The sequence below is a fragment of the Eptesicus fuscus genome, chromosome 1 (genome assembly GCF_027574615.1).
Source record: "Eptesicus fuscus isolate TK198812 chromosome 1, DD_ASM_mEF_20220401, whole genome shotgun sequence".
Lineage (NCBI taxonomy): Eukaryota > Metazoa > Chordata > Mammalia > Chiroptera > Vespertilionidae > Eptesicus > Eptesicus fuscus.
In genome coordinates, this window is record NC_072473.1 from 131,347,503 (window position 1) to 131,367,040 (window position 19,538).

Consider the following 19,538-nt stretch of genomic DNA (forward strand, 5'->3'; position numbering starts at 1 on the left):
ATCCAGGACCTTCCACAACACACAACACTACCTGTGCTCCTCCCTCCTTTATTTTTCTCCACAGTACTTCTAAAGTATTATGTAATTTATTTATCTTTTTTAAAATCCTTACACAAGGGTATCTTTTTATTGATTTTTAGAGAGAGAGGAATGGAGAGACAGAGAGAGAGAGAGAGAGAGAGAGAGAGAGAGAGAGAGAGAAACATCAATTGGCTGCCTCTCATATTCACCCCAACTGGGGATCAAACCTGCAACCTAGGTATGTGCCCTGACCGGGAATCGAAGCTGCAGCCTTTTGGTGTACAGGATGATGCTCCAACCAACTGAGCCATCTGGCCAGGACTATATATCTTGTTTTTAAATTGTTGTTTCCCCTCCTAGAATGTGCATTACGGTTAGGATTTTTCTCACTCTATTGACCACTGTATTCCTAGTGCCTGGCATGTGGTAAACTGCTCAATAAATACCTGTTGAATGTGTAACCTGGTGAGATTCCAATTGTGTATGCTGTCATTAAATGGATTGCTCTTACCGATCCCCGGTTACTACTGTTTGTTCTGTTCAGTGTTACTTGGTGTCAGTACAATTCAGGGAGACATTTTTCATCTCTCTGCAAACAAAAGCTATAGTTTGGGACTGAGTGACTGAGAGACACGTGGAAGGAAGAACCTAGTCCATGGTGGTGGAAAAAGACTATCTTGGGCTCTACTTTCCAGTGGCTGGAAACACTCCCCCTTTTACTTTGTTCACCTATTGTGAGTACCTTTAATGAAGGTGATATGTCCCTCTTTGTTATTCTGAACAGAAAGTATGTCCTTTCTCCTGGCTTAATTTCTCTTCCTTTCATGGTTAATCTCTCTTTGGACTCCTTTGCTTAGGTGGCCAGTTGATTGGATTTGAGCAATAGCCTTAAATAGATCAGTCTCACAGATGCAAATTCCTTTTTGTGGCCACATTTTGCTTATTCAGCCAGCCAGCCGCCGTGAATGTGTCCCCCCAAAAATGTATACACACACTTTGAATAGTTATCAAGGCGGTGTTTATGAAAATGGGTTTCATTTTCAAAATTGAGCTATCAGCTGTTACAGTGTGTATACATTTTTGGGGACACCCCATATATGAGCCTTGGGTCCCTTCTCCTGTGGGGGCAGTCAGGTAGGCCTTGGCATTCGTCTGAAACTGAGAAGGTGCTGGCTGACTGGTGACCTGAACTTTCCAGTCACGGCTGGTTGATCCCCTACCTACGGTGACTGTGGACATCAGATGTGAACTGGGCATGCTGCTCACTAGTCAGAAAATTAGCTCCATTCACTAAGATGGTATTAAGGAAAACCTCAGGACCTTATAAACACAAAGAAATCAACAGGTCGTGCTTTGCTGAGGAGTGGAGGCTCTTGTCCTATGAATTGTAAGGAGTCACTGTGTCACTGGATGGGGACTGGACCTGAGTCTGCCTCAGGTCAGCCTGTACTATGTGTGTAGTGCAGGAAAGATTTCACAACACAAGTCCAAGTGATTTTAAGAGTGTGTTTATTAAAGCTGAGGACAGTGAGAGTTTAGGAGAAAGTGTATAAAAAGCTCACCCCTGAGATAAGGCATGGGCTTGCTCCAGAGAGAGACCCAGGCTGGTATCCTTTGTCTTGAAGGCTTTTTATCTTTCTTTTGCAGCTGAGAATCTCAGGGGAGGTCTCAGAGGAGGGTTTCAGCAGAATATTCATCAGTTTTCCAGGTGTGTTCTTTAATATGTTGATGCACCAAAATGAGTTCATAGAGACACCAGGGTCATTTTCTGGCCAGCTTTGCATCTATCTTGGATTTGTTTGGTCTAATTGGGTCTTTTGTTATTTGTCCCCCTGACTTAATTTGTTCTTTCTTGCGTTTGGCTGGGCACTAATTGGGTCTCTGTTATCTATCTCCTTGACCAGGTGATTTAAGTTATTTACTCTCTGGTTAGGGAGCAGAGGTGTAAGCTATTTGCTCTCAAGTGTCCTTGGTTAGGGAAGATAAGATCTTGGGATTTACTAGATGGCTGTAAATTGCTTGACTTGTTTGGCCCTATTTGCTAACCATTTGCCTCAGTTTCCCTTTTCCCACTTGTCAAAAATTCTCCTAACATCTAACTATCCTGCCTCAGCTGGAAGACTTTAAGCTAGGCAGATATGTTTATTTTAGAATTACTGTTCTTTTTGTGGTTTTGAGGTTGGCTGCTGAGGAGTGGAATGGGTGCAGGGAGGCTAGAAGGCTGTTAAAAAGAGTTTGTGTGAGAAGAATGGTTGCTCCTCTGCAGAACTAGATGACTGCCTTGGGGATAAATGAAAAAGGGATGACTCACAGGTATCTGGTTCTCACAGGAACAGGAAATGGGGAAGAGAAACAATGTTTATAGGGTGGACTGAGAATTACCTAACTCTTAGATCTGTTGAGTTAGAGGTGTTAGGGGGATGTTGAGCATGGGGGAGAAAACTGCTGGAATCAGTGCTTTAAAGTTTCATGTTGGGTAAATAACTTTTTAAAAAATATATTTTTATTGATTTCAGAGAGGAAGGGAGAGGGAGAGATAGAAATATCGATGAGAGAGAATCATTGATCAGTTGCCTCTTGGACGACCCCTACTGGGGATGTGACGCACAACCTGAACATGTGTCCTGAGTGGGAATCAAACCAGTGACCTCTTGGTTCATGGGTCTATGCTCAACCACTGAGCCACACTGGCCGGACTAGAGTGTTTTTTCAGGTGTTCATGAACGAAAGCAGCTGAGCCTTCCAGCTGTTGTGGAGCACAGTGAGCACCCAGGAAACGGTGCTGCTTGCGGTGAGGAGCCTCTGGGCGGTGTGGAGGCAAAGCCCCGGAGCCTGGCTCAGCCCTGTGCCACCAGCTGTGTGGCCCCGGGAGAGCCACTTAACCTGTCTGGGTTGGGATGTCACCTGACTCCGTGCATGTCCGATGTGAGGGCTTGTTCCATGGGAGAACAGATTCCACTTTAGGGGGAGCAGTTCACCCAGGTGGGTAGGTGTGTTGGGGAGGGAGATGGCACTGTGGAGAGCTCCCCACCTGTGGGGTCTAAATGTCCCCCTGGGAGATTATTTTGTCTCCTAATCTCCCCCCTCCTCCTCTACCATTTCCCACAGGGCTGCAGGCCGAGCTGGGCTGAGAGAGATAAGAGATGAGGGACAGGAGGGCCCATGGACAACCCCAGGGTCTCAGACTGGCCTTCTGCCCTTCTTGCTGCTTGCCATTCCAGCCCCTCTTTCCTCCCATTCCTGTGCTAAACATGTCTTCTGTCCCTTGGAGGTGGGTCCCTAACTTACAGACTGAAACTATATATTTGACTAGTGGTCTAGTGCACGAAATTCGTGCACATTAAAAGGGGATTAATTATGAAATATTTTAATATTGCTATTTTCCCTTTCTCTATAATAGAAGTGTTAGAGATGAAAGAAAATGAGTAAAATGTATATGAAAACCTTCCTCCTGTCAGAGTCGGGGCGCACCATGGGGACCCAGAGTCAAGTCCCCGCCCACCCACATGTGCCTCAAAATTGCATGAGACCCAGACCCGGCCAGCCTCTGCCCCCATTGGGCTAAATCCAGACCTGGCCAGTCCCACCCTTGACAAGCCCTGCAGGGCAGGGGACGTAGCCTCAGATTCCTTGGCCCAGTGCCAGGATGGGGGGCGTGACCTGAGGTTCCCCAGCCAAGACCGGGGCGGGGGTGGGCCTTGAAGTCCCCTGTCAAGCCCCGCCAGGTGGGGAACACGGCCTGAGATTCCCTGTCAAGCCCTTCTGGGTGGGGGGCATGGCCTGAGGTCCCCTGTCAAGCCCTGCCCAGTGGGGGGGCACAGCTTCAGGTCCCCCGACCCAGCACCGGGAGGGGGGCACAGCCTCAGGTCCCCCATCAAGTCCCACCAGGCAGGGGGGTGCAGCCTCAGGTCCCCTGTCAAGCCCTGGTGGGCGGGGGGTGCAGCCTGAGGTCCCCGGCCTGGTGTCAGGATTGGGGGGGCGCAGCCTGAAGTCCCTTGTCAAGCCCCACCTGGTGGGGGGCGTGGCCTGAGGTCCCCCGGCCTGGCGCTGGGGTGGGGGGAGCAGCCTGAGGTCCCCTAGCCCAGCACCAGGACGGGAAGTGCACCTTGAGGTCCCCCATCAAGCCCCGCTGGGCAGGGGCATGGCCTCAGGTCCCCTGGCCTGGTGCCAGGGCGGGGGTCACCGCCTGAGGTCCCCCAGCTGGGTGCCAGGGCAGGGGGCAAAGCTTGAGGTCCCCCAGCCTGGTGCCAAGGCGGGAGGCGCAGCCTGAGGTCCCCTGTCAAGCATACCCCTGGGTGGGTGGTGCAGTCTAAGGTCCCCCAGCCTGGTGCTAAGGTGGGGGGCGGGGCCTGAAGTCCCCTGTCAAGCCCCACCTGGTGGGGGACGTGGCCTGAGGTCCCCCGGCCTGGTGCTGAGGCAGGGGGAGCAGCCTGAGGTCCCCTAGCCCAGCACCAGGACAGGCAGTGCACCTTGAGGTCCCCCGTCAAGCCCTGCCGGGTGGGGGGTGTGGCCTGAGGTCCCCTGTCAAGCCCCATGGGGGAAGGGGAGGGCGTAGCCTCAGGTCCCTGCTGATTGCTCGTTAAGGCTCCTTATGGGAACTTGGCCTCAGCTGTGGGTTTAGCCATCTTTGTGATGGAGTGATGGTCAATTAGCATATTCCCTCTTTGTTAGATAGGATGCCTCCACAAACACGTGTACAGAGCTGCTCACGCTGTCAGCCACTCAGAGGCACCGTGACAGGGCACATGACATGGGATACGCTCACATACACATGCTGTCGCACAAGCACTGCCCTTACCAGACCCACAAAGCTCTCCTGACATGCTGCTAGGTCTCCACATACCGTCTACACAGTCCCTGCTCAGCATTCCAGAAATGTTTGTTTATCCAATGCTGAGCCTGGTACACATGCTGAGCCTGGTACACCGTCTCAGAACCACCCTGCGTGGTGCACAATCACATGAGCACAACCTCCCATGTTGCCTCAGCACACCCGTTACACACATACCCCACGTCCTCTCACACAGTCACTTGTGCCCCGTTCCTCACAGTCGCCTGGTGTCAGGCACACCATCTCTCACAACCTCACCCCCATGGTCACCACCTCACAGAGCAATCAGCCACCACACACTGTCTCTGCCCATGACGTGTGCATGTACACGCCATATCATGCACCCTGGTTGCTGTCACATGCGGTTTCACATACACATCATGTTATACTTGCACATCACAACCCACTATCATGAAGGGTCACGGGTGCTGTCTCCCAGCCTCACGCCATCACCAGGGAACCATGGGCACCGTGGCACACCCCCTACCACGGCTCTTTATTCAGTCCCACTCAGACCCACACCTCCAACTTCAGGACATGGGTACTTTATTTCACAAATCTTTGACAATCCAGACAAAAAGGTTTGGGGGTTCCCAGAGGGTGGGTTGTAGAGACTGCTGGCTCTACTGCTGGCCATGCTCACTGGCTGAGTGGCGCCTCCACAGTGCTGGTGGTGGTGGGAGGCATGAGGCCTGTGGGGAAGGAGCCCGTGGGTGAACCCAACAGGGGCCCGGGGAAAGGCATGAGGGGGCTGACAGGCCCTGACAGCACCACGGGGCCCAGGCCTTGGTAGAGATGGGCAGTGCCAGGCAGGCCCAATGCCAAGCCTGAGGCCACTTCCCCAGAATTCCCACCATCGCTTCCCCCAGCCACCACCATGAAGCCACCGGCTGGCCCATCAGCTGGTCCTGCGCCTCCCAGACTCGATGCTGGCTTCTTCTTTTTCTTATGTGATGACTTGTGCTTTCTAGTCTTTGCACCATCCTTCTGCATGGTCAGTGGTTGGGCGACATTCACCTGATGAAAGAGAGACCATGAGTGTTCCCCAACCTCAGACTTTGGCCTCTGTGTCTCCACCAGGGACACCCTTTCCACCCCATTCCTTAAGAGTAGGGAACTGGGTCAGGACTAGGGGAGCAGGCCCCAGCCGTGGCACAGATAATGCCCTAAGGAATCATGAGCTTGTGAGGCCCTAAGCTGGGGAAAGGCTGGGGGAGCCTCTAGCTATAGGACTAGCTGATGGCTGGAGGGGAGGAGGAAGGAGAAGAGAAATGGAGGAGAGAGAAGGGAGCAGGAGGGAAAAGAAAGGCAGGGGGGAGATGGAGGTGCAGAGGAGAGAGGGAGGATGGGGAAGGAAGAGGGAGGAGAATAACAGGGAGAAGAGAGGAAGGGAATGAAGAAGAGAGGGAAGGGTGACAGGAAGAATACAAGAAAGGAAAAGAAGGAAAAGGAAGGCAGGGTTAGTGGGATGAGGGAGCCGGGGGAGGGGGGAGGCTCCAAGAGGCAGGGCACACCTGGTGTCGCTTGTAATAGAGTCCGCAGGCATTGCACACTGGATCTCCATTGGCATTCACCTGACACACTGCCGGGATGGTTGTCTGGCAGTTGGTGCACTGGGCACCTGCCTGCTTGCTGACCTTCTGGGGGCAGCAAGAATGTGAGGGTCAGTGCACTGGGGGTGGGTGGGTGGGGGACCCAGGAGGTGAGGGTCAGGCTGAAGGCAGGGCTTCCTGGACAAGGTGTAGACTGAGGGTTCTCTAAGGGGCGAGGACATGGCCTCCTGTCCCGGGGCTTTCCAGATGGTGTGGGGGACTGCATCAGTGGTTCTCAACATTGGCGGACATTGGACTCACTTGGGGAGTCGGAACCAATCCTGATGCCCAGGCAGCGCCCCAGACCAAGTAAATCAACACATCTAGGGAGGGCCCCACGGTGACCCCAGTGTGCAGCCAAGTATGAAGACTGCTGGGCAGGGAGTGGACAGCATGCCTGCTTGCAGCCTGAGGGTGGGCTGGGGGTAGACACTCCTGTACAGAGCTGGGTCCCTGAGTCGATGGGGCAGGGGGGGATCGGGTTCTCATAGAGTGTGAGGACAGAGATCCTGCACGGAGTGGGAACAGTAGTACCTGGGTGAGGGGTGGCAGGCCTGGGGTCTTACCGGGCGCTTTTTGGGCCTCTTCTGCCTATTCATGGTCTGATCATCAGCATTGCACGCGTACCACTGCGGAGTGGCTGTCACTTCACAGGTCACGCACTCCCTGGCGTCTGGAGAGGTGGACAGGGGGAAAAGAGGGATCAGGCTTAGCCCAACATTGCCTTGGACTCCCCCCCCCCCACCACCTCAACCCCCCTGTCCCTTTTGGGGAACCTCACCACAGGTGGCTAGGGGCAGGGTTCCATGAAGGTTGGTGGAGGAATAGGCCGTTGCATTGGGGGGGCTTCCAGTGGGAGAAAAGAAGCCCCCAGGAAAGTCGGGGGCCCCGGAGGCACTGCTGGGGACAGGAGTGGAGGAAGGCACAGCAGGTCCCAGTGTCAGCAGATTCGAACTCAGTTGCTGTGTCATTAAGGTCTCGACAAAGGTGCCTCTCGCATAGGAATCTTCTGAGGCCTGAGGCGGGGCGTCCTCCCGGGTGGGGCACACGGTGGAGGACAGGTAGACCCCAGTGTTGCCATAGGCCCAGCTGGTGTATTGTGAGCCCTCTGGGGTCTCCTCCACACAGTTGAGCACCTGGAGGCCTGTTAGGGGGTGGGTATGGGAAGGAAGAAAGAAGGGGACAGAAGGTCTGATGCCATCCTGCTTTCAGGGTGCAGTGGTGCCCAACAGCCCCAGCATGGTGGCCAACCTTCCCCCATCCCACCTTCCCCCCTTCCCATAGGTTGCCAGAACAGCTGCTGGCCCTGAAGGACTCCTGGATCTGAGCCCCACTGGTCACCCTGGCAGCTGTAGTCACCTGCAGCCATTTCCCAATGGGCTTTGAGCATAACTGTGTGGAGCCCCATGGGCCACTCACAACTAAGGCCACCCCCTCCTACTTACAACATTCATTCCTGATGTGGCCTTCTGGGGATGTACATTCCCAGGCCTGCACATACGTAGACAATGTGGTCCACATAGCCTCGTGAAGGCTTCTGGCCCTTTCCAAGATGGCCTCTTTGTTGGGTTCTACCCTAGCCAAGGGTCTCCCTGGCAACCCCAACAGCATGGAACCCTGCCAGGAAAGCCACTGCAGCAGCTGCCTGCATGTGCCACAACTAGGGCCAGGGGTCAATTCTGTAACCCAGGTATGTGCCCTTGACTGGGAATTGAACCCGAGACCCTTTCGTGCACAGGCCCATGCTCTAACCACTGATCACACCAGCCAGGGCCCATGAGAGGTTCCTATGGGCCAGGCCTGGAAGTCGTGTATGTCACTCTGCTCACTCCATTGATCAGAACTGTCACATGTCCACCTGTCATTGTAAGGGAGGCTGGGAAAGGGAGTGAGTCAGGAAGAAAGGGGGACAGGGTTGATGAGCCTACAGCAGTGTCTGCTTCAGGATTCTGTAGACTCCCCAGAGCTACTCTGTTTCATGTGGTAGCCACTAGCCACAGTCAGGACAGTGGCTCCTGTACAAGGTGAGGGCAAGGCTTCCAGAACAAGGCTGTCAGAGAGAGTCACATCAGGGCTCCTAGACAGGGTCAGGAGAGTGTTTCCAGTGTACGGGCAGGGGGACCTGTGCCAGGTGAGGCCATAGGTGCCTGTATAGGATGAGGTCTGGACTTAAAGCAGGGGGTCAGGACAGGTGCCTCCCACAGGTTCAGGAAAGGATTTTCCATGTAAGTTCCAGACTGAGGTTCACGTTGAGAGTTGGATCACGGGTTCGTGTGGACTCTGTGGGGTGGGGTGTGAGGTTGGGATTGTGTGCAGAGTGACGTCAGGACTCATTGTCAACAATGGAAGCAAGGCTCCTGAACTCAATCAGGGTTCCCAAAGAGTTTACAGATGGGGATTTCTTTAAAAAACACACACATATTTTTATTGATTTCGGAGAGGAAGGAAGAAAGAGAGAGAAATGTCAATGATGAGAGGAGAATCATTGATCAGCTGCCTCCTGCATGCCCCCAACTGGGGATCAAGCCCACAACCTGGGCATGTGCCTTGACAGAGAATCAATGCTCAACCACTGAGTCACACTGGTTGGGCTGGATGGATGACTTTAAGAAATTTTTTTTTTTTATTTTGGAAAATTTCAAAGACATATAAGTTGAGGCAATAGTATTGTGATATTGTGGTTTTTCTGAGAAATACATATTTGGTCACAGATTTGAAAATTCTGTGAAAAGGTTTGAAATTCCCTTGATAAGAGCAATAAAGGTGTCTTAATGTATACACTCTTTGAATAATTAATTTTAGTGTTTCTTTCTTTTCAGATTTACCCATTGGAATGAATAATTATTCAACGTGTATATACATTTTGTGGACACACTGTATTTGTTAAATATCCAGTGAGTTCACATTTCCCCAATTGACTTTTTTTTTTTTAGTTTGATTTAGAATGCAAAGAAGGTCCCTGCAACCCCATTTTGTTGATAATCTGTCTTAATCTGCAGGTTTGGTTGAATAACTTTTCAGAACATGCTGGGTTCTAGTTGTGTGAACCCAAATGATGACCTGTGCTTGAACAAAAGAAAGAGGAGAAAGAAGATAATGCTGATGTAAGAAACCCGTAGAGAATTGTTAGAAAAGTTTATTTGAGCCAAACTTACAACATTGCCAGGAAGCAAGATCTCAAGTGCTTCCAAGAATGAGTTTTACAATTTCTTTTACACATTTGAAATTGAGGGAAGTGAGGAAAAGTACATGGAGGTGGGAGAAAGCAAGGTGGGGATTGGATTACAGGGTTGTTAACAAAATTATATGCTCTCTTGAAGGTGGTTAGCTTCAAAAAAGAGGCATTTCAGAGGCATATTAACGTAGATACACAGAAACAATGGACAGGGCTGGCTTAAGGCAAAGATAAACCTTTTACTAACAGAGTTATGTGTCTGGGACGTAACTACACGTCATAGCCTGCACAGTTAGGAATTTATGATCAGATGCTGTGAGGTTACTTTCCCTAGAAACATTTTTTTTAATCCATGATTGATAATGTAGGGATCTATTTAACTGGAGGAATAATTCGGATTTTTTTCTCCTGAGAGGCGTGATGTTTTTAGGGAAGCTTGATAAAGGTTTTGTACTTGTAGCCTCTCTCTCCTACAATTACTTCTCTGTACTGCTGCTATAGTATCTTCTAAAAGTCAGGCCTGCCCCTAGCTGGTTTGGCTCAGTGATAGAGCATCAGCCTCCGGACTAAATGATCCCAGGTTCAATTCCAGTCAAGGGCGCAGGCCTGGTTTGTGGTCTTGATTAAAAATAAATAAATAAAATACAAGTCAGGCCTGATTTTGTTCCTTCTTAGCCCAGGAGTCTCTGTGGCCTCTGTTTCCTGTGGGAAATATCTCCTCTCAGGAGCTTGGCTTAAAGAGATGGCTCATCATCTTCCCTGCACCAGCCTCGCTCCTTGACACTTGGTCTCCACCCTCCCCCTTACTCCCAACATGGGGTATGCGCCAGCCGTGCTGCTGTGGTGAATGTTCACTTTCCTACCTCATGCTGATGGCTTTATCTGCAATATAATTCACAACCCCTCTTCTTTCAGCCATAAGTCTGACTCATCTTGAAAGACACAACTGAGGAGTCACTGTGACGTTTTCTTCAGCTACTTTTTCACCTGAAAAATTATTCATTCTCTTCTTTACGATGGCACCTTTTCAAATGTTTTACAGTTTTAATCCTCACCCAAGGACATGCTTGGAGAGAGGACGGGAGGGAAGGAGGGAGGAAAGGAGGGAGAGAGGGAGGGAGGGAAGAGAGAAAGAGAGACAGAGAGAAAGAGACACAGAGAGTGAGAGCGAGCAAGAAACCAATCAGTTGCCTTCATCACTCGCCCTGACAGGGGCTCAAACCTGAAAACCAGGCTTGTGCCCTGGCCCAGAATGGAACCAGCAACCCTTCAGTGCAGGGGACGATGATCAACAAATGAGCCACTCCGGCTAGGCTATGCCAAGTTTAAAATATATATATTGATTGATTTCAGAGAGGAAGGGAGAGGGAGAGAGAGATTGAAAGGCCAATGATGAGAGAGAATCATTGATTAGCTGCCTCCTGCATGCCCCCCACTGGGGATCAAGCCCGCAACCTGGGCATACCCTGACTGGGAGTCAAACCGTGACCTCCTGGTTCATAGGTCGACGCTCAACCACTGAGCCACGCCAGCTGGGCTATGCCATCTTTTTATGCCTCTGTTTTGTGGTGCTTGTTAACGATTTTACTGGATTTGTTGTTACTTATGTGTTTCCTGGGAGGGCAGGGGTGTTTGTATGGCAGCTCAGGAGGGCAGGTGCTGTGACCTGGCCAGCACTGTCTCCTCAGCAGGCAGCTAAGAACCCTCCCCTCCTGCAATGCAGAGTAAATGTGTTTGGTACCAACTCTTAGAGGGATTAACAACAGATTTTCGATTATAGCTTCTCCACTGTGTGCTTTGTTTTATCAAGTAGGCTGTTAAATATGATATGATTTTGAGCTGAGCGGAGTTAAAACCAGTGAGTAATTACATTTTATTCTGTCCTCATAAACATGTAAAAGGTTTTGCTGAGTATATGGTGTGTTTCTTTTCTTGTCATTAATGTTGACTCTGATTATTGACTTTGGATACTTCCCAGACACCAGTTTCATGACTCAAAAGAATTGCATCAAAAACACAAAGCTCCGATCTTTCCAGATACTGTTTTCTTGCCTGCCAAAACCCAGTCATAAATTGGGAGGGGGAAGGCATTATGTTCACAGTTTAGGGAACTAACACTTCCATATGTGTATAATCTGTTAATATGATTTGTAGTTGGATTATAGTTTTTTATTTTCATGATTTCATTCTTTCAGCAACCATTAATTGAGTGATGAGCATGTTCCAGACATTGTGCTGGGGCCACTGGAGACTGCAATCTCATGGGGAGGACACACAATAACAGTTGTGTGGGCACTGACAGCACAGAGGAAGGAGTGGTTAAATGACAAAGGAGTGGTTAAATGACTCAGCTGAGTACTGCAGGTGAATAGGAACTGACCAGGTTGATTGTTGGAGTAGAGGCGGGAGCAGGAGAGAGGGTGGGGGACTGGGAGACAGACCTGACAGTGAGTACCAAGAGCAGGGAGGTAGGAAGTGACCTGGCTTCAGTACTTAGCTATCAGTTCTTTTTAAAAAATTTTTAAAAAGCATATACTTATTGATTTCAGAGAGGAAGGGGGAGGGAGAGAGAGATGGAAACATCAATGATGAGAGAGAATCATGGATCAGCTGCCTCCTGCATGTCCCGCACTGGGAATTGAGCCCATAACCCAGGCATGGGCCCTTGACCAGGTATCCAACTGTGACCTCCTGTTCATAGGTCGATGCTCAACCATGGAAACACACCGGCTGGGCTATCAGTTTTATTTTTAATAGGACATATATATATATACACTAGAGGCATGGTGCCTGAAAATTCATGCACTGGAGGGGGCGTCCCTCAGCCCAGCCTGCCCCCTCTCACATTCCGGGAGCCCTCAGGGGCAGGAGGCGACCCGGCGATCAGGGGAAGGCAATGCCCCATCACACCTCTGCTGCTGCCACTGCCAGCAGCACAAGCATTGGCTGGCCCTGGTTACCTGAGCCTTGGGCGACCCTGGTTACCTGAGCCTCAGGTGGCCCTGGGCGGCTGGGCGGCTGCCATCTGAGGTTTGCCTGCGCCTTGGGCTGGCCCTGGGCAGCTGGGGACTGAGGGGACTGGGGGACTCTGGAGGCAGGTGCGTGCAGTGGCTGGGCCCGCCTGGGGACCGGCCTGGCCTTGCTGCATGCCTGCCACCCAGCGGGGCTGAGGGGACTGGGTGCCACCATGTTGTGGCTGTGGGCGCCGCCATTTTTGAGGGCAGGGCAGTCAATTAGCATATTCCCTCTTTATTAGATAGGATATATATATATATATATATATCCTATATATTGTACATGGTATAAAACTAAAATGGCTCAACAATGAAAGTTAAGTCCTGTCTTTCTTCTGACCCCCAGCCATGAAAGTCCTCTCCCTAGAGACAGCCACTGTTATGCTTTCTTGGGTAAATCTTTCCACAGAGTTTTGCTGCATTTACAAACCTGAGATCGATTTTCTTTTTGTTCCCAGGCAAAAAAGGTAAATGCTATACAACTTGTTCTGCACCTTGCTTTCCCCCCATTTAATGTATTGGAAGTAGTGTTGCTGCATTCTTTTTAATTTAATGGCTACATACTCTGTTATGTGAGGGGACCACATTTTATTTAACCAGTACCCTTTGGAAGGGACACTTAGGCCTTTTATAATAATGTGTTGTTATCCATCCCGTGAAGTACATGGGAATAAGTGAGCTGCAGCCGCAGAGAGTGGAGCTGAGGATTGTAAATATATTCAACTCTTACTTCAGGTTCTGTTAACAAACAAAAAGCCAGGCATGTTTGGAAAAGAACCAAATATAATTTCAAGAAATTAATCATTGGCATTACAAACTCAACCGGTAGGGTAAAGTATTGAAGAGAGAATTGGTGAAGCAAAGGATGAATCTGAAGCAATTATCCAGGAAATTGGGATAGAGAAGCAGAAGGAAAAAATATCTACATGTTGAAGTGCAGCGCAGTGCTGAGACCACAGGAACTAGAGCCACGTGTCAATATGGATGATGCTCAAAAGCATATTGTGGGGTGAAGAAAAGCAAGTTACAGACTAATTCAGACCATGTGTAATTCATACCCACAAGTCGAAACAGTATTGTATTTTTTTTAAATTGAGAAAGTCTTGAATTTTTGCAGCTTTGGAATTCACCATCTTTTTTTTTAAATTATCTTTATTGTTGAAAGTATTACAGATGCCCCCCTTTGCCCCATTGCCCCCTCCCTCCCACTCCCACAACCCCCCTCAGGCCTTCACCACCCTATTGTCTGTGTCCATGGGTTATGCATATATGCATACACATTCTTTGGTTAATCTCTTCGCACCCATGCATTTATCCTTGCCTTTCCTCTGAGATTCATCAGGCTGTTCCATGTTTCTATGTCTCTGGATCTATTCTGTTCATCAGTTTATTTTATTCATTACATTCCACATATAAGTGACATCACATGATTCTTGTCTTTCTCTGACTGACTTATTTCGCTTAGCATAATACTCTCCAGGTCCCTCCAAGCTGTCTCAAAGGGAAAGAGAACCTTCTTTTTTACAGCCGCATAGTATTCCAGTGTGTGGATGTACCACAGCTTTTTAAATCCATTCATAAATTCTGATGCTAACTACCTGGAAATAGTATCAGATCCCACAGTTAAGGACTTGGTTCTCCATGACTGCTGCCCCTTCCACATTTGCTAGAATATCTCAACGAACACAGGAAAATAATTTACTGATTTATTATAAAAAGATCTAACTCAGGGACAGCCATATGGAAGAGAAGCATAGGGAAAGGTATGTGGGAAGGGACACTGGGTTCCTATGATCTCTGAGTGAACCTTTCTCCCAGCTCAGCACCTCTACTTGTTCACCAAATCAGAAGTGAAAGGGCTTGCTTAAGGCAAAGATAAGCCTCTTACTAAAGAAGTTAAAAGCCTGGGGCTTGACTACCCATCATGACCTGCCCAGTTAGGAATTTGTGATCAGATCGCCCTATGAGGTTACTTTCCCTTTTTTGTCCACATTACCTAACAAGGGAGTGAAATAAGAATAAAAAACAATATTAAGTTGGATCTGGAGTGGACAGTGAACCCCAGAGAGCCCTTAGCAGCCCTCCGGCCACCAACAGCCATTACCATCACAGCTGGGGAGGAGCCATGTCTGCCACAGTCATCTCTAGGCACCACCCCCTTAATGTAAACATGAGCGGCAGGGCTGAGACCCAGCACCTGCCTGATACACTTCCTCAGCGCTGCCACCACTCAATGTGGCCTCATGGGCAAGGGCAGAGGCAGTGGCAGCCCATTGGTCATCATGACGGTTTGGGGAATAGTAACATGGTCATAATGGTTCGTTGTAAGAAACAGATAATAGTTTCATCCACAGGCATGGCACCAAAAACAATATGCATTTGTACCCCAGCCTACCATAAAGAAGAATAACCCCCAGGTAGCACCTTCCCATAACATTATCTGTGGTAGGAGGTTTTCTGGGTAATTTTACCAGCAAAATTACCTGAATAAAGAGAATGGGCCCGGGTCCGGGTGAGGCCGTGTGCCCCTGGATCCGGGTGAGGCTGGGTCCCGGGCCCGGGTGAGGCCACGCGCCCCTGGGTATGGGAGAGGCCACGCGCCCCTGGAGCTGGGTGAAGCTGGATCCCGGGTCCGGGTGAGGCCGTGTGCCCCTGGATCCAGGTAAGGCTGGGTCCCGGGTCCGGGTGAGGCCGCGCGCACCTGGGTCCAGGTGAGGCCACGTGCCCCCTGGTCCGGGTGAGGCCACGTGCCCCTGAATCCAGGTGAAGCCGTGCCCCTGGGTCCGGCCAAGACCAAACCAGAAGGAGTCGGACCTGCATTACCACCATTTGTCCACCATCCAGAGCTGAGGGGTCAGTGCCGACATGTACACATAAGGAACTGGTGGACATTGAAATTGGGTCTCAAAAGAACTGTTGGTCCAGAAAGAAACTCACTACAGACTTGATTCATTTGCCTGTCAGCATAACTATTATTACTCGTATCACATTCAGTTCTTATAAGTATATCTCTAGTGACACATGATCTCGCTCATCTAGGGGAAATGATGAACAACATAGACTGATGAACAAGAACAGACCCAGAAACAAGGAGGCATCGATCGGACTGTCGGGCCTCAGAGGGAGGATAGGGAAGGGTGGGGGGGGGGAGAGATCAACCAAAGGACTTGTGTGCATGCATACAAGCCTAACCAATGGTTAAGTTCAACAGGGGGTTGGGGCATCCATGGGGAGGGGTGTGGGATGGGAATGGGGGGATGAGGACAAATATGTGACACCCTAATCAATAAAGAAATTTAAAAAAAAGAGAATGGGGAAAAGAAGGAGGGATTGTAGAGTGCCCCCCTAAGTGCCAGACCCAACAGCATGCATACCTTTCTCCATAAGAAGACCCCACCATAGGTGTTATCCAGAGTATCCCAGGCCTGTGCAAGGAGAAGCAATGGGGGTGCTGATGATCAGGTTGGAGGAGAACAAAGTAGACCAGAGAGCCAGATCACCTATTGGGGTTATAGACCACGACTCAAGAGCCCCTCCTCACCTAGGACAGCAATGAAGAGGAGCAAAAAATCAAGAAGAGACCCAAGGTCAACAGCCACTTCAGTGGAGCTGTCCTCCAAACTTCATTACCAACATAGATATCCAAAAAACCCTAAACCACAAGATGGCAAAGAGACCACAGTTGGGAAGTCAGCTCCGAGGCTGAGCAGGAAGAGGATGAGTGAGGACTTACAGTCTCTACCATCATCTGGGTCAGTCGCTCAACAAAGAGAAATTAATATGAAATTTCAGCAATAAGACCTGAGCAAGTGATTGCTGCCGAAGACCTTAAGTACCTGCCTTGTGCCCATTGACCAGATAACTAGAACTATCTGTATTAGGGGGTTTTTATTATTTTTCTCTAAGGACAACTCTTTTTGGTATTGACCAACATGTTGTTTAAAAAGTCTGGGATTTTTATATCCCTTTAAAGGTTTTAAAATTATTTCATGTTAAGTTGATGTTATTAAGAACCTGATTTTTAATATGTAATAAAATTTTACAACTTGATTTTTTTTCACAAAAGCAGCAAACTGCCAAGTATCTATTACTCAAGTCAATAATAATAATGATGATGATGATACAATACAGAGACAGAATTTGACTTAAAGAACTCTAAGGTTTTCCTGGATTTTGTATATTGTTTATTCAACAGTGCCTTGTGAATTCTCACATATCTTGGTGATAAGAGACATTATAGACATATACATAGAATATGCAAACATCGCCCATCTTTTTCTCATGTAACTTTCTCCTTCAATGGCAAAATGGGATAGGGGAACATTTTACCATTCTATCTTTTATTATTGCTAGCAAGGAACTGAATATAGAGAGACGTCTGAATTTTTCCTACTAAGAGAGAAATGTAGAAAGTGGTGGTTATTTATGGTGTGTGGTTTTGTGTGTTTTTTTTTTCTTTCTTCACATTTCACTCACTTTTCCTTGGGCATGTGTGACTCATGTCCAAGATCAGGGGAAGAACATTCCTTTCTCACTCATGGAATTGAATGCTTATATACAACTTTATTGGGGGTGGGGGTGGTGTGAAAATTCCTAATGGAAAAACCTTACTAAGGAGAAATGAGACTTAAAGACTTGTAGGTAGCCCTAGCCGGTTTGCTCAGTGGATAGAGCATCGGCCTGAGAACTGAAAGGTCCCAGGTTTGATTCTGGTCAAGGGCACATGCCCGGGCTGTGGGCTTGATCCCAGTGGGGGACTTGCAGGAGGCAACTGATCCATGATTCTCTCTCATTGTGGATGTTTCTATCTCTCTCTCCCTCTTCCTTCTTCTCTGAAATCAGTGAAAATACATTTTTTTAAAAAAAGATTTGCAGGTAATTATTTTATCTGTATCATAGCCACAGGCTCTGGAAGTTGGCTGCACAGTCCCTGGATCATAACTGCAAAAATGTACACTGTGGTGTTTAGCTTCCCAAGGGATGTAATTACTTTTTCCATGATACCTAGTCCTTTACATGGCCTAAACAAAACATTTCTTTTTATCTTCTTTCTCTGGTATGTGGCAAAGCATATTGCATTTGTTAACAACTAGAAATTCCTACAGTGCAGCCGGTCCTTGTTGGCAGATGGCAGAAGGACTGGCCTGAGGGCTGTTGCTGGTGCAAATCAAAGAGCTCAGAGGTTCTACCCTCGGCAGAAAAAAAAAATTGCTTCTTATCATCCCATCTTCCTTCATTAGAAGCCTGAGAAATGAGATGCGATCAGTTGTTAAAAAGTACTCATCGCCATAGTAACCATGAAAGATACTGTCCTACCTTGTCCTCCTGGTGGCTGAGGGATGGTTAACCCTTTTAAAGGATTATGCAGTTGCTCCTAAAATACATACCCTGTACCTGAGCTTTAAGATGATTTCTGAGTTTCTTAGTTGTTGTAAATCATTCATGCCATTATTTCCATGCATTCTCTGTCCTTTCACAGGCCTCACGTGTGTGTTTTTTTCCCCACTCTGTTTCAGGGCTCATCGTCGGGGTGATCCTGAGGTACGGCACCCCTGCCACCAGTGGCCATAACAAGTCACTCAGCTGCACGCAGGAAGACAGGGCCTTCAGCACATTATTAGTCAACGTCAGTGGGAAGTTCTTTGAATACACCCTGAAAGGAGAAATCAGCCCTGGCAAGCTCAACAGTGTAGAGCAGAATGACATGCTGAGGAAGGTGAGCTGGGGACACTCAGTGGTTGTTGTCTGACATGGTTTTTGACTTCCAGTTTTGTCTTGATCTTAGGGAGAGAAACCCTTTTAAACTCCTGGAGCATAGGTAGCATTCCTGCCTCTCCGTTTTACTGGGAAGCTTTTGGGTTATAATGAAGAGAAGAAGGAACCATATTTGAACTTGAGCCTTTCAGCTTTGCTAGGATCAGTAGCTGACTTGGGCCACTGATGTTGCGGTTGGTTTGTACATCCCCATTCAGCTTGTCTCTCTACTCCCCATCTTTTTTTTTACTATGTCTGTTATTATGGTTTAGGGATGAGGTTATTTCTTTCTTAAGATTGGTTTCACTTTCAGCTTGTTTATTCAGAATTCAGAAGTATAATTCTTAGTTCTTCATGATTCTTTGGTCATATTCTATAAATATTGATTGAGAATTCCCTCTCATTGGTGATTGATGCCAATGGCTTATTCTTCAGAGGAAGGATATTTCTTTTTTTAAAAAATATATTTTATTGATTTTTTACAGAGAGGAAGGGAGAGGGAGAGAGAGTTAGAAACATCGATGAGAGAGAAACATCAATCAGCTGCCTCCTGCACACCCCCTACTGGAGATGTGCCCGCAACCAAGGTTCATGCCCTTGACCGGAATTGAACCTGGGACCCTTGAGTCCGCAGGCCGACGCTCTATCCACTGAGCCAAACCGGTCAGGGCAATATTTCTTATCTTAGAATTTGAATCCAAATATTGGTTTTCATTTGATGTTGGGGGTAGCTAAAATACTCCACAGGAAAAAGGATTCTGTATCTCCTTACTTGGGTGATTTCCAGCATAAGCATAAGATTTGTATTTATCCTCATATATTCTAGTACCTTATAAACCCGGGCTTATCAGCAGGAAGGCTTCTGGATAAAGTCTGGGGGATCTAACTTGTGGGAGCCCCTTTTAATATGGAATAAGGCTAATGTGTGTGAAGGCTTGCAGTCAAAGACAGAGTATAGACTGTGCTCCAAAAATAAAATGGTTATTGATCTCAAGATCTACCCTAATCCTTAAAGAAAATTATTCTCAACCTGGAACATTCAATATACCCATCTTCTCCTTGTCCAAAATGGCAGTTCTAGTGAGCTCTTTTCTTTCAACCCTTCCTAAGCATGCATGGGATGGTGTGGGAGTCAAGAAACTTTTGCGCTG

General features: G+C 48.4%; 2 protein-coding genes across 2 annotated transcripts in view; one reads left to right on the forward strand and one right to left on the reverse strand.

The window, feature by feature from the left end:
- Positions 1-19,538, forward strand: part of SLC9A7 (solute carrier family 9 member A7) — a 118,208-nt gene that overhangs the window by 38,936 nt on the left and 59,734 nt on the right. Inside the window, exon 2 of the mRNA XM_054714321.1 lies at positions 18,150-18,349. Coding sequence (XP_054570296.1) covers positions 18,150-18,349 — 200 coding nt within the window. The remainder of the gene's footprint in view (positions 1-18,149; positions 18,350-19,538) is intronic.
- On the reverse strand, positions 5,400-7,990 carry LOC114228567 (erythroid transcription factor-like). The gene is made up of 5 exons (XM_054714317.1): positions 7,890-7,990; positions 7,226-7,588; positions 7,011-7,117; positions 6,367-6,492; positions 5,400-5,869 (listed from the first exon to the last, which is right to left on the reverse strand). The coding sequence occupies exons 1-5, from the start codon at positions 7,963-7,965 to the stop codon at positions 5,492-5,494; spliced, it is 1,050 nt and encodes a 349-aa protein (XP_054570292.1). The 5' UTR covers positions 7,966-7,990; the 3' UTR covers positions 5,400-5,491.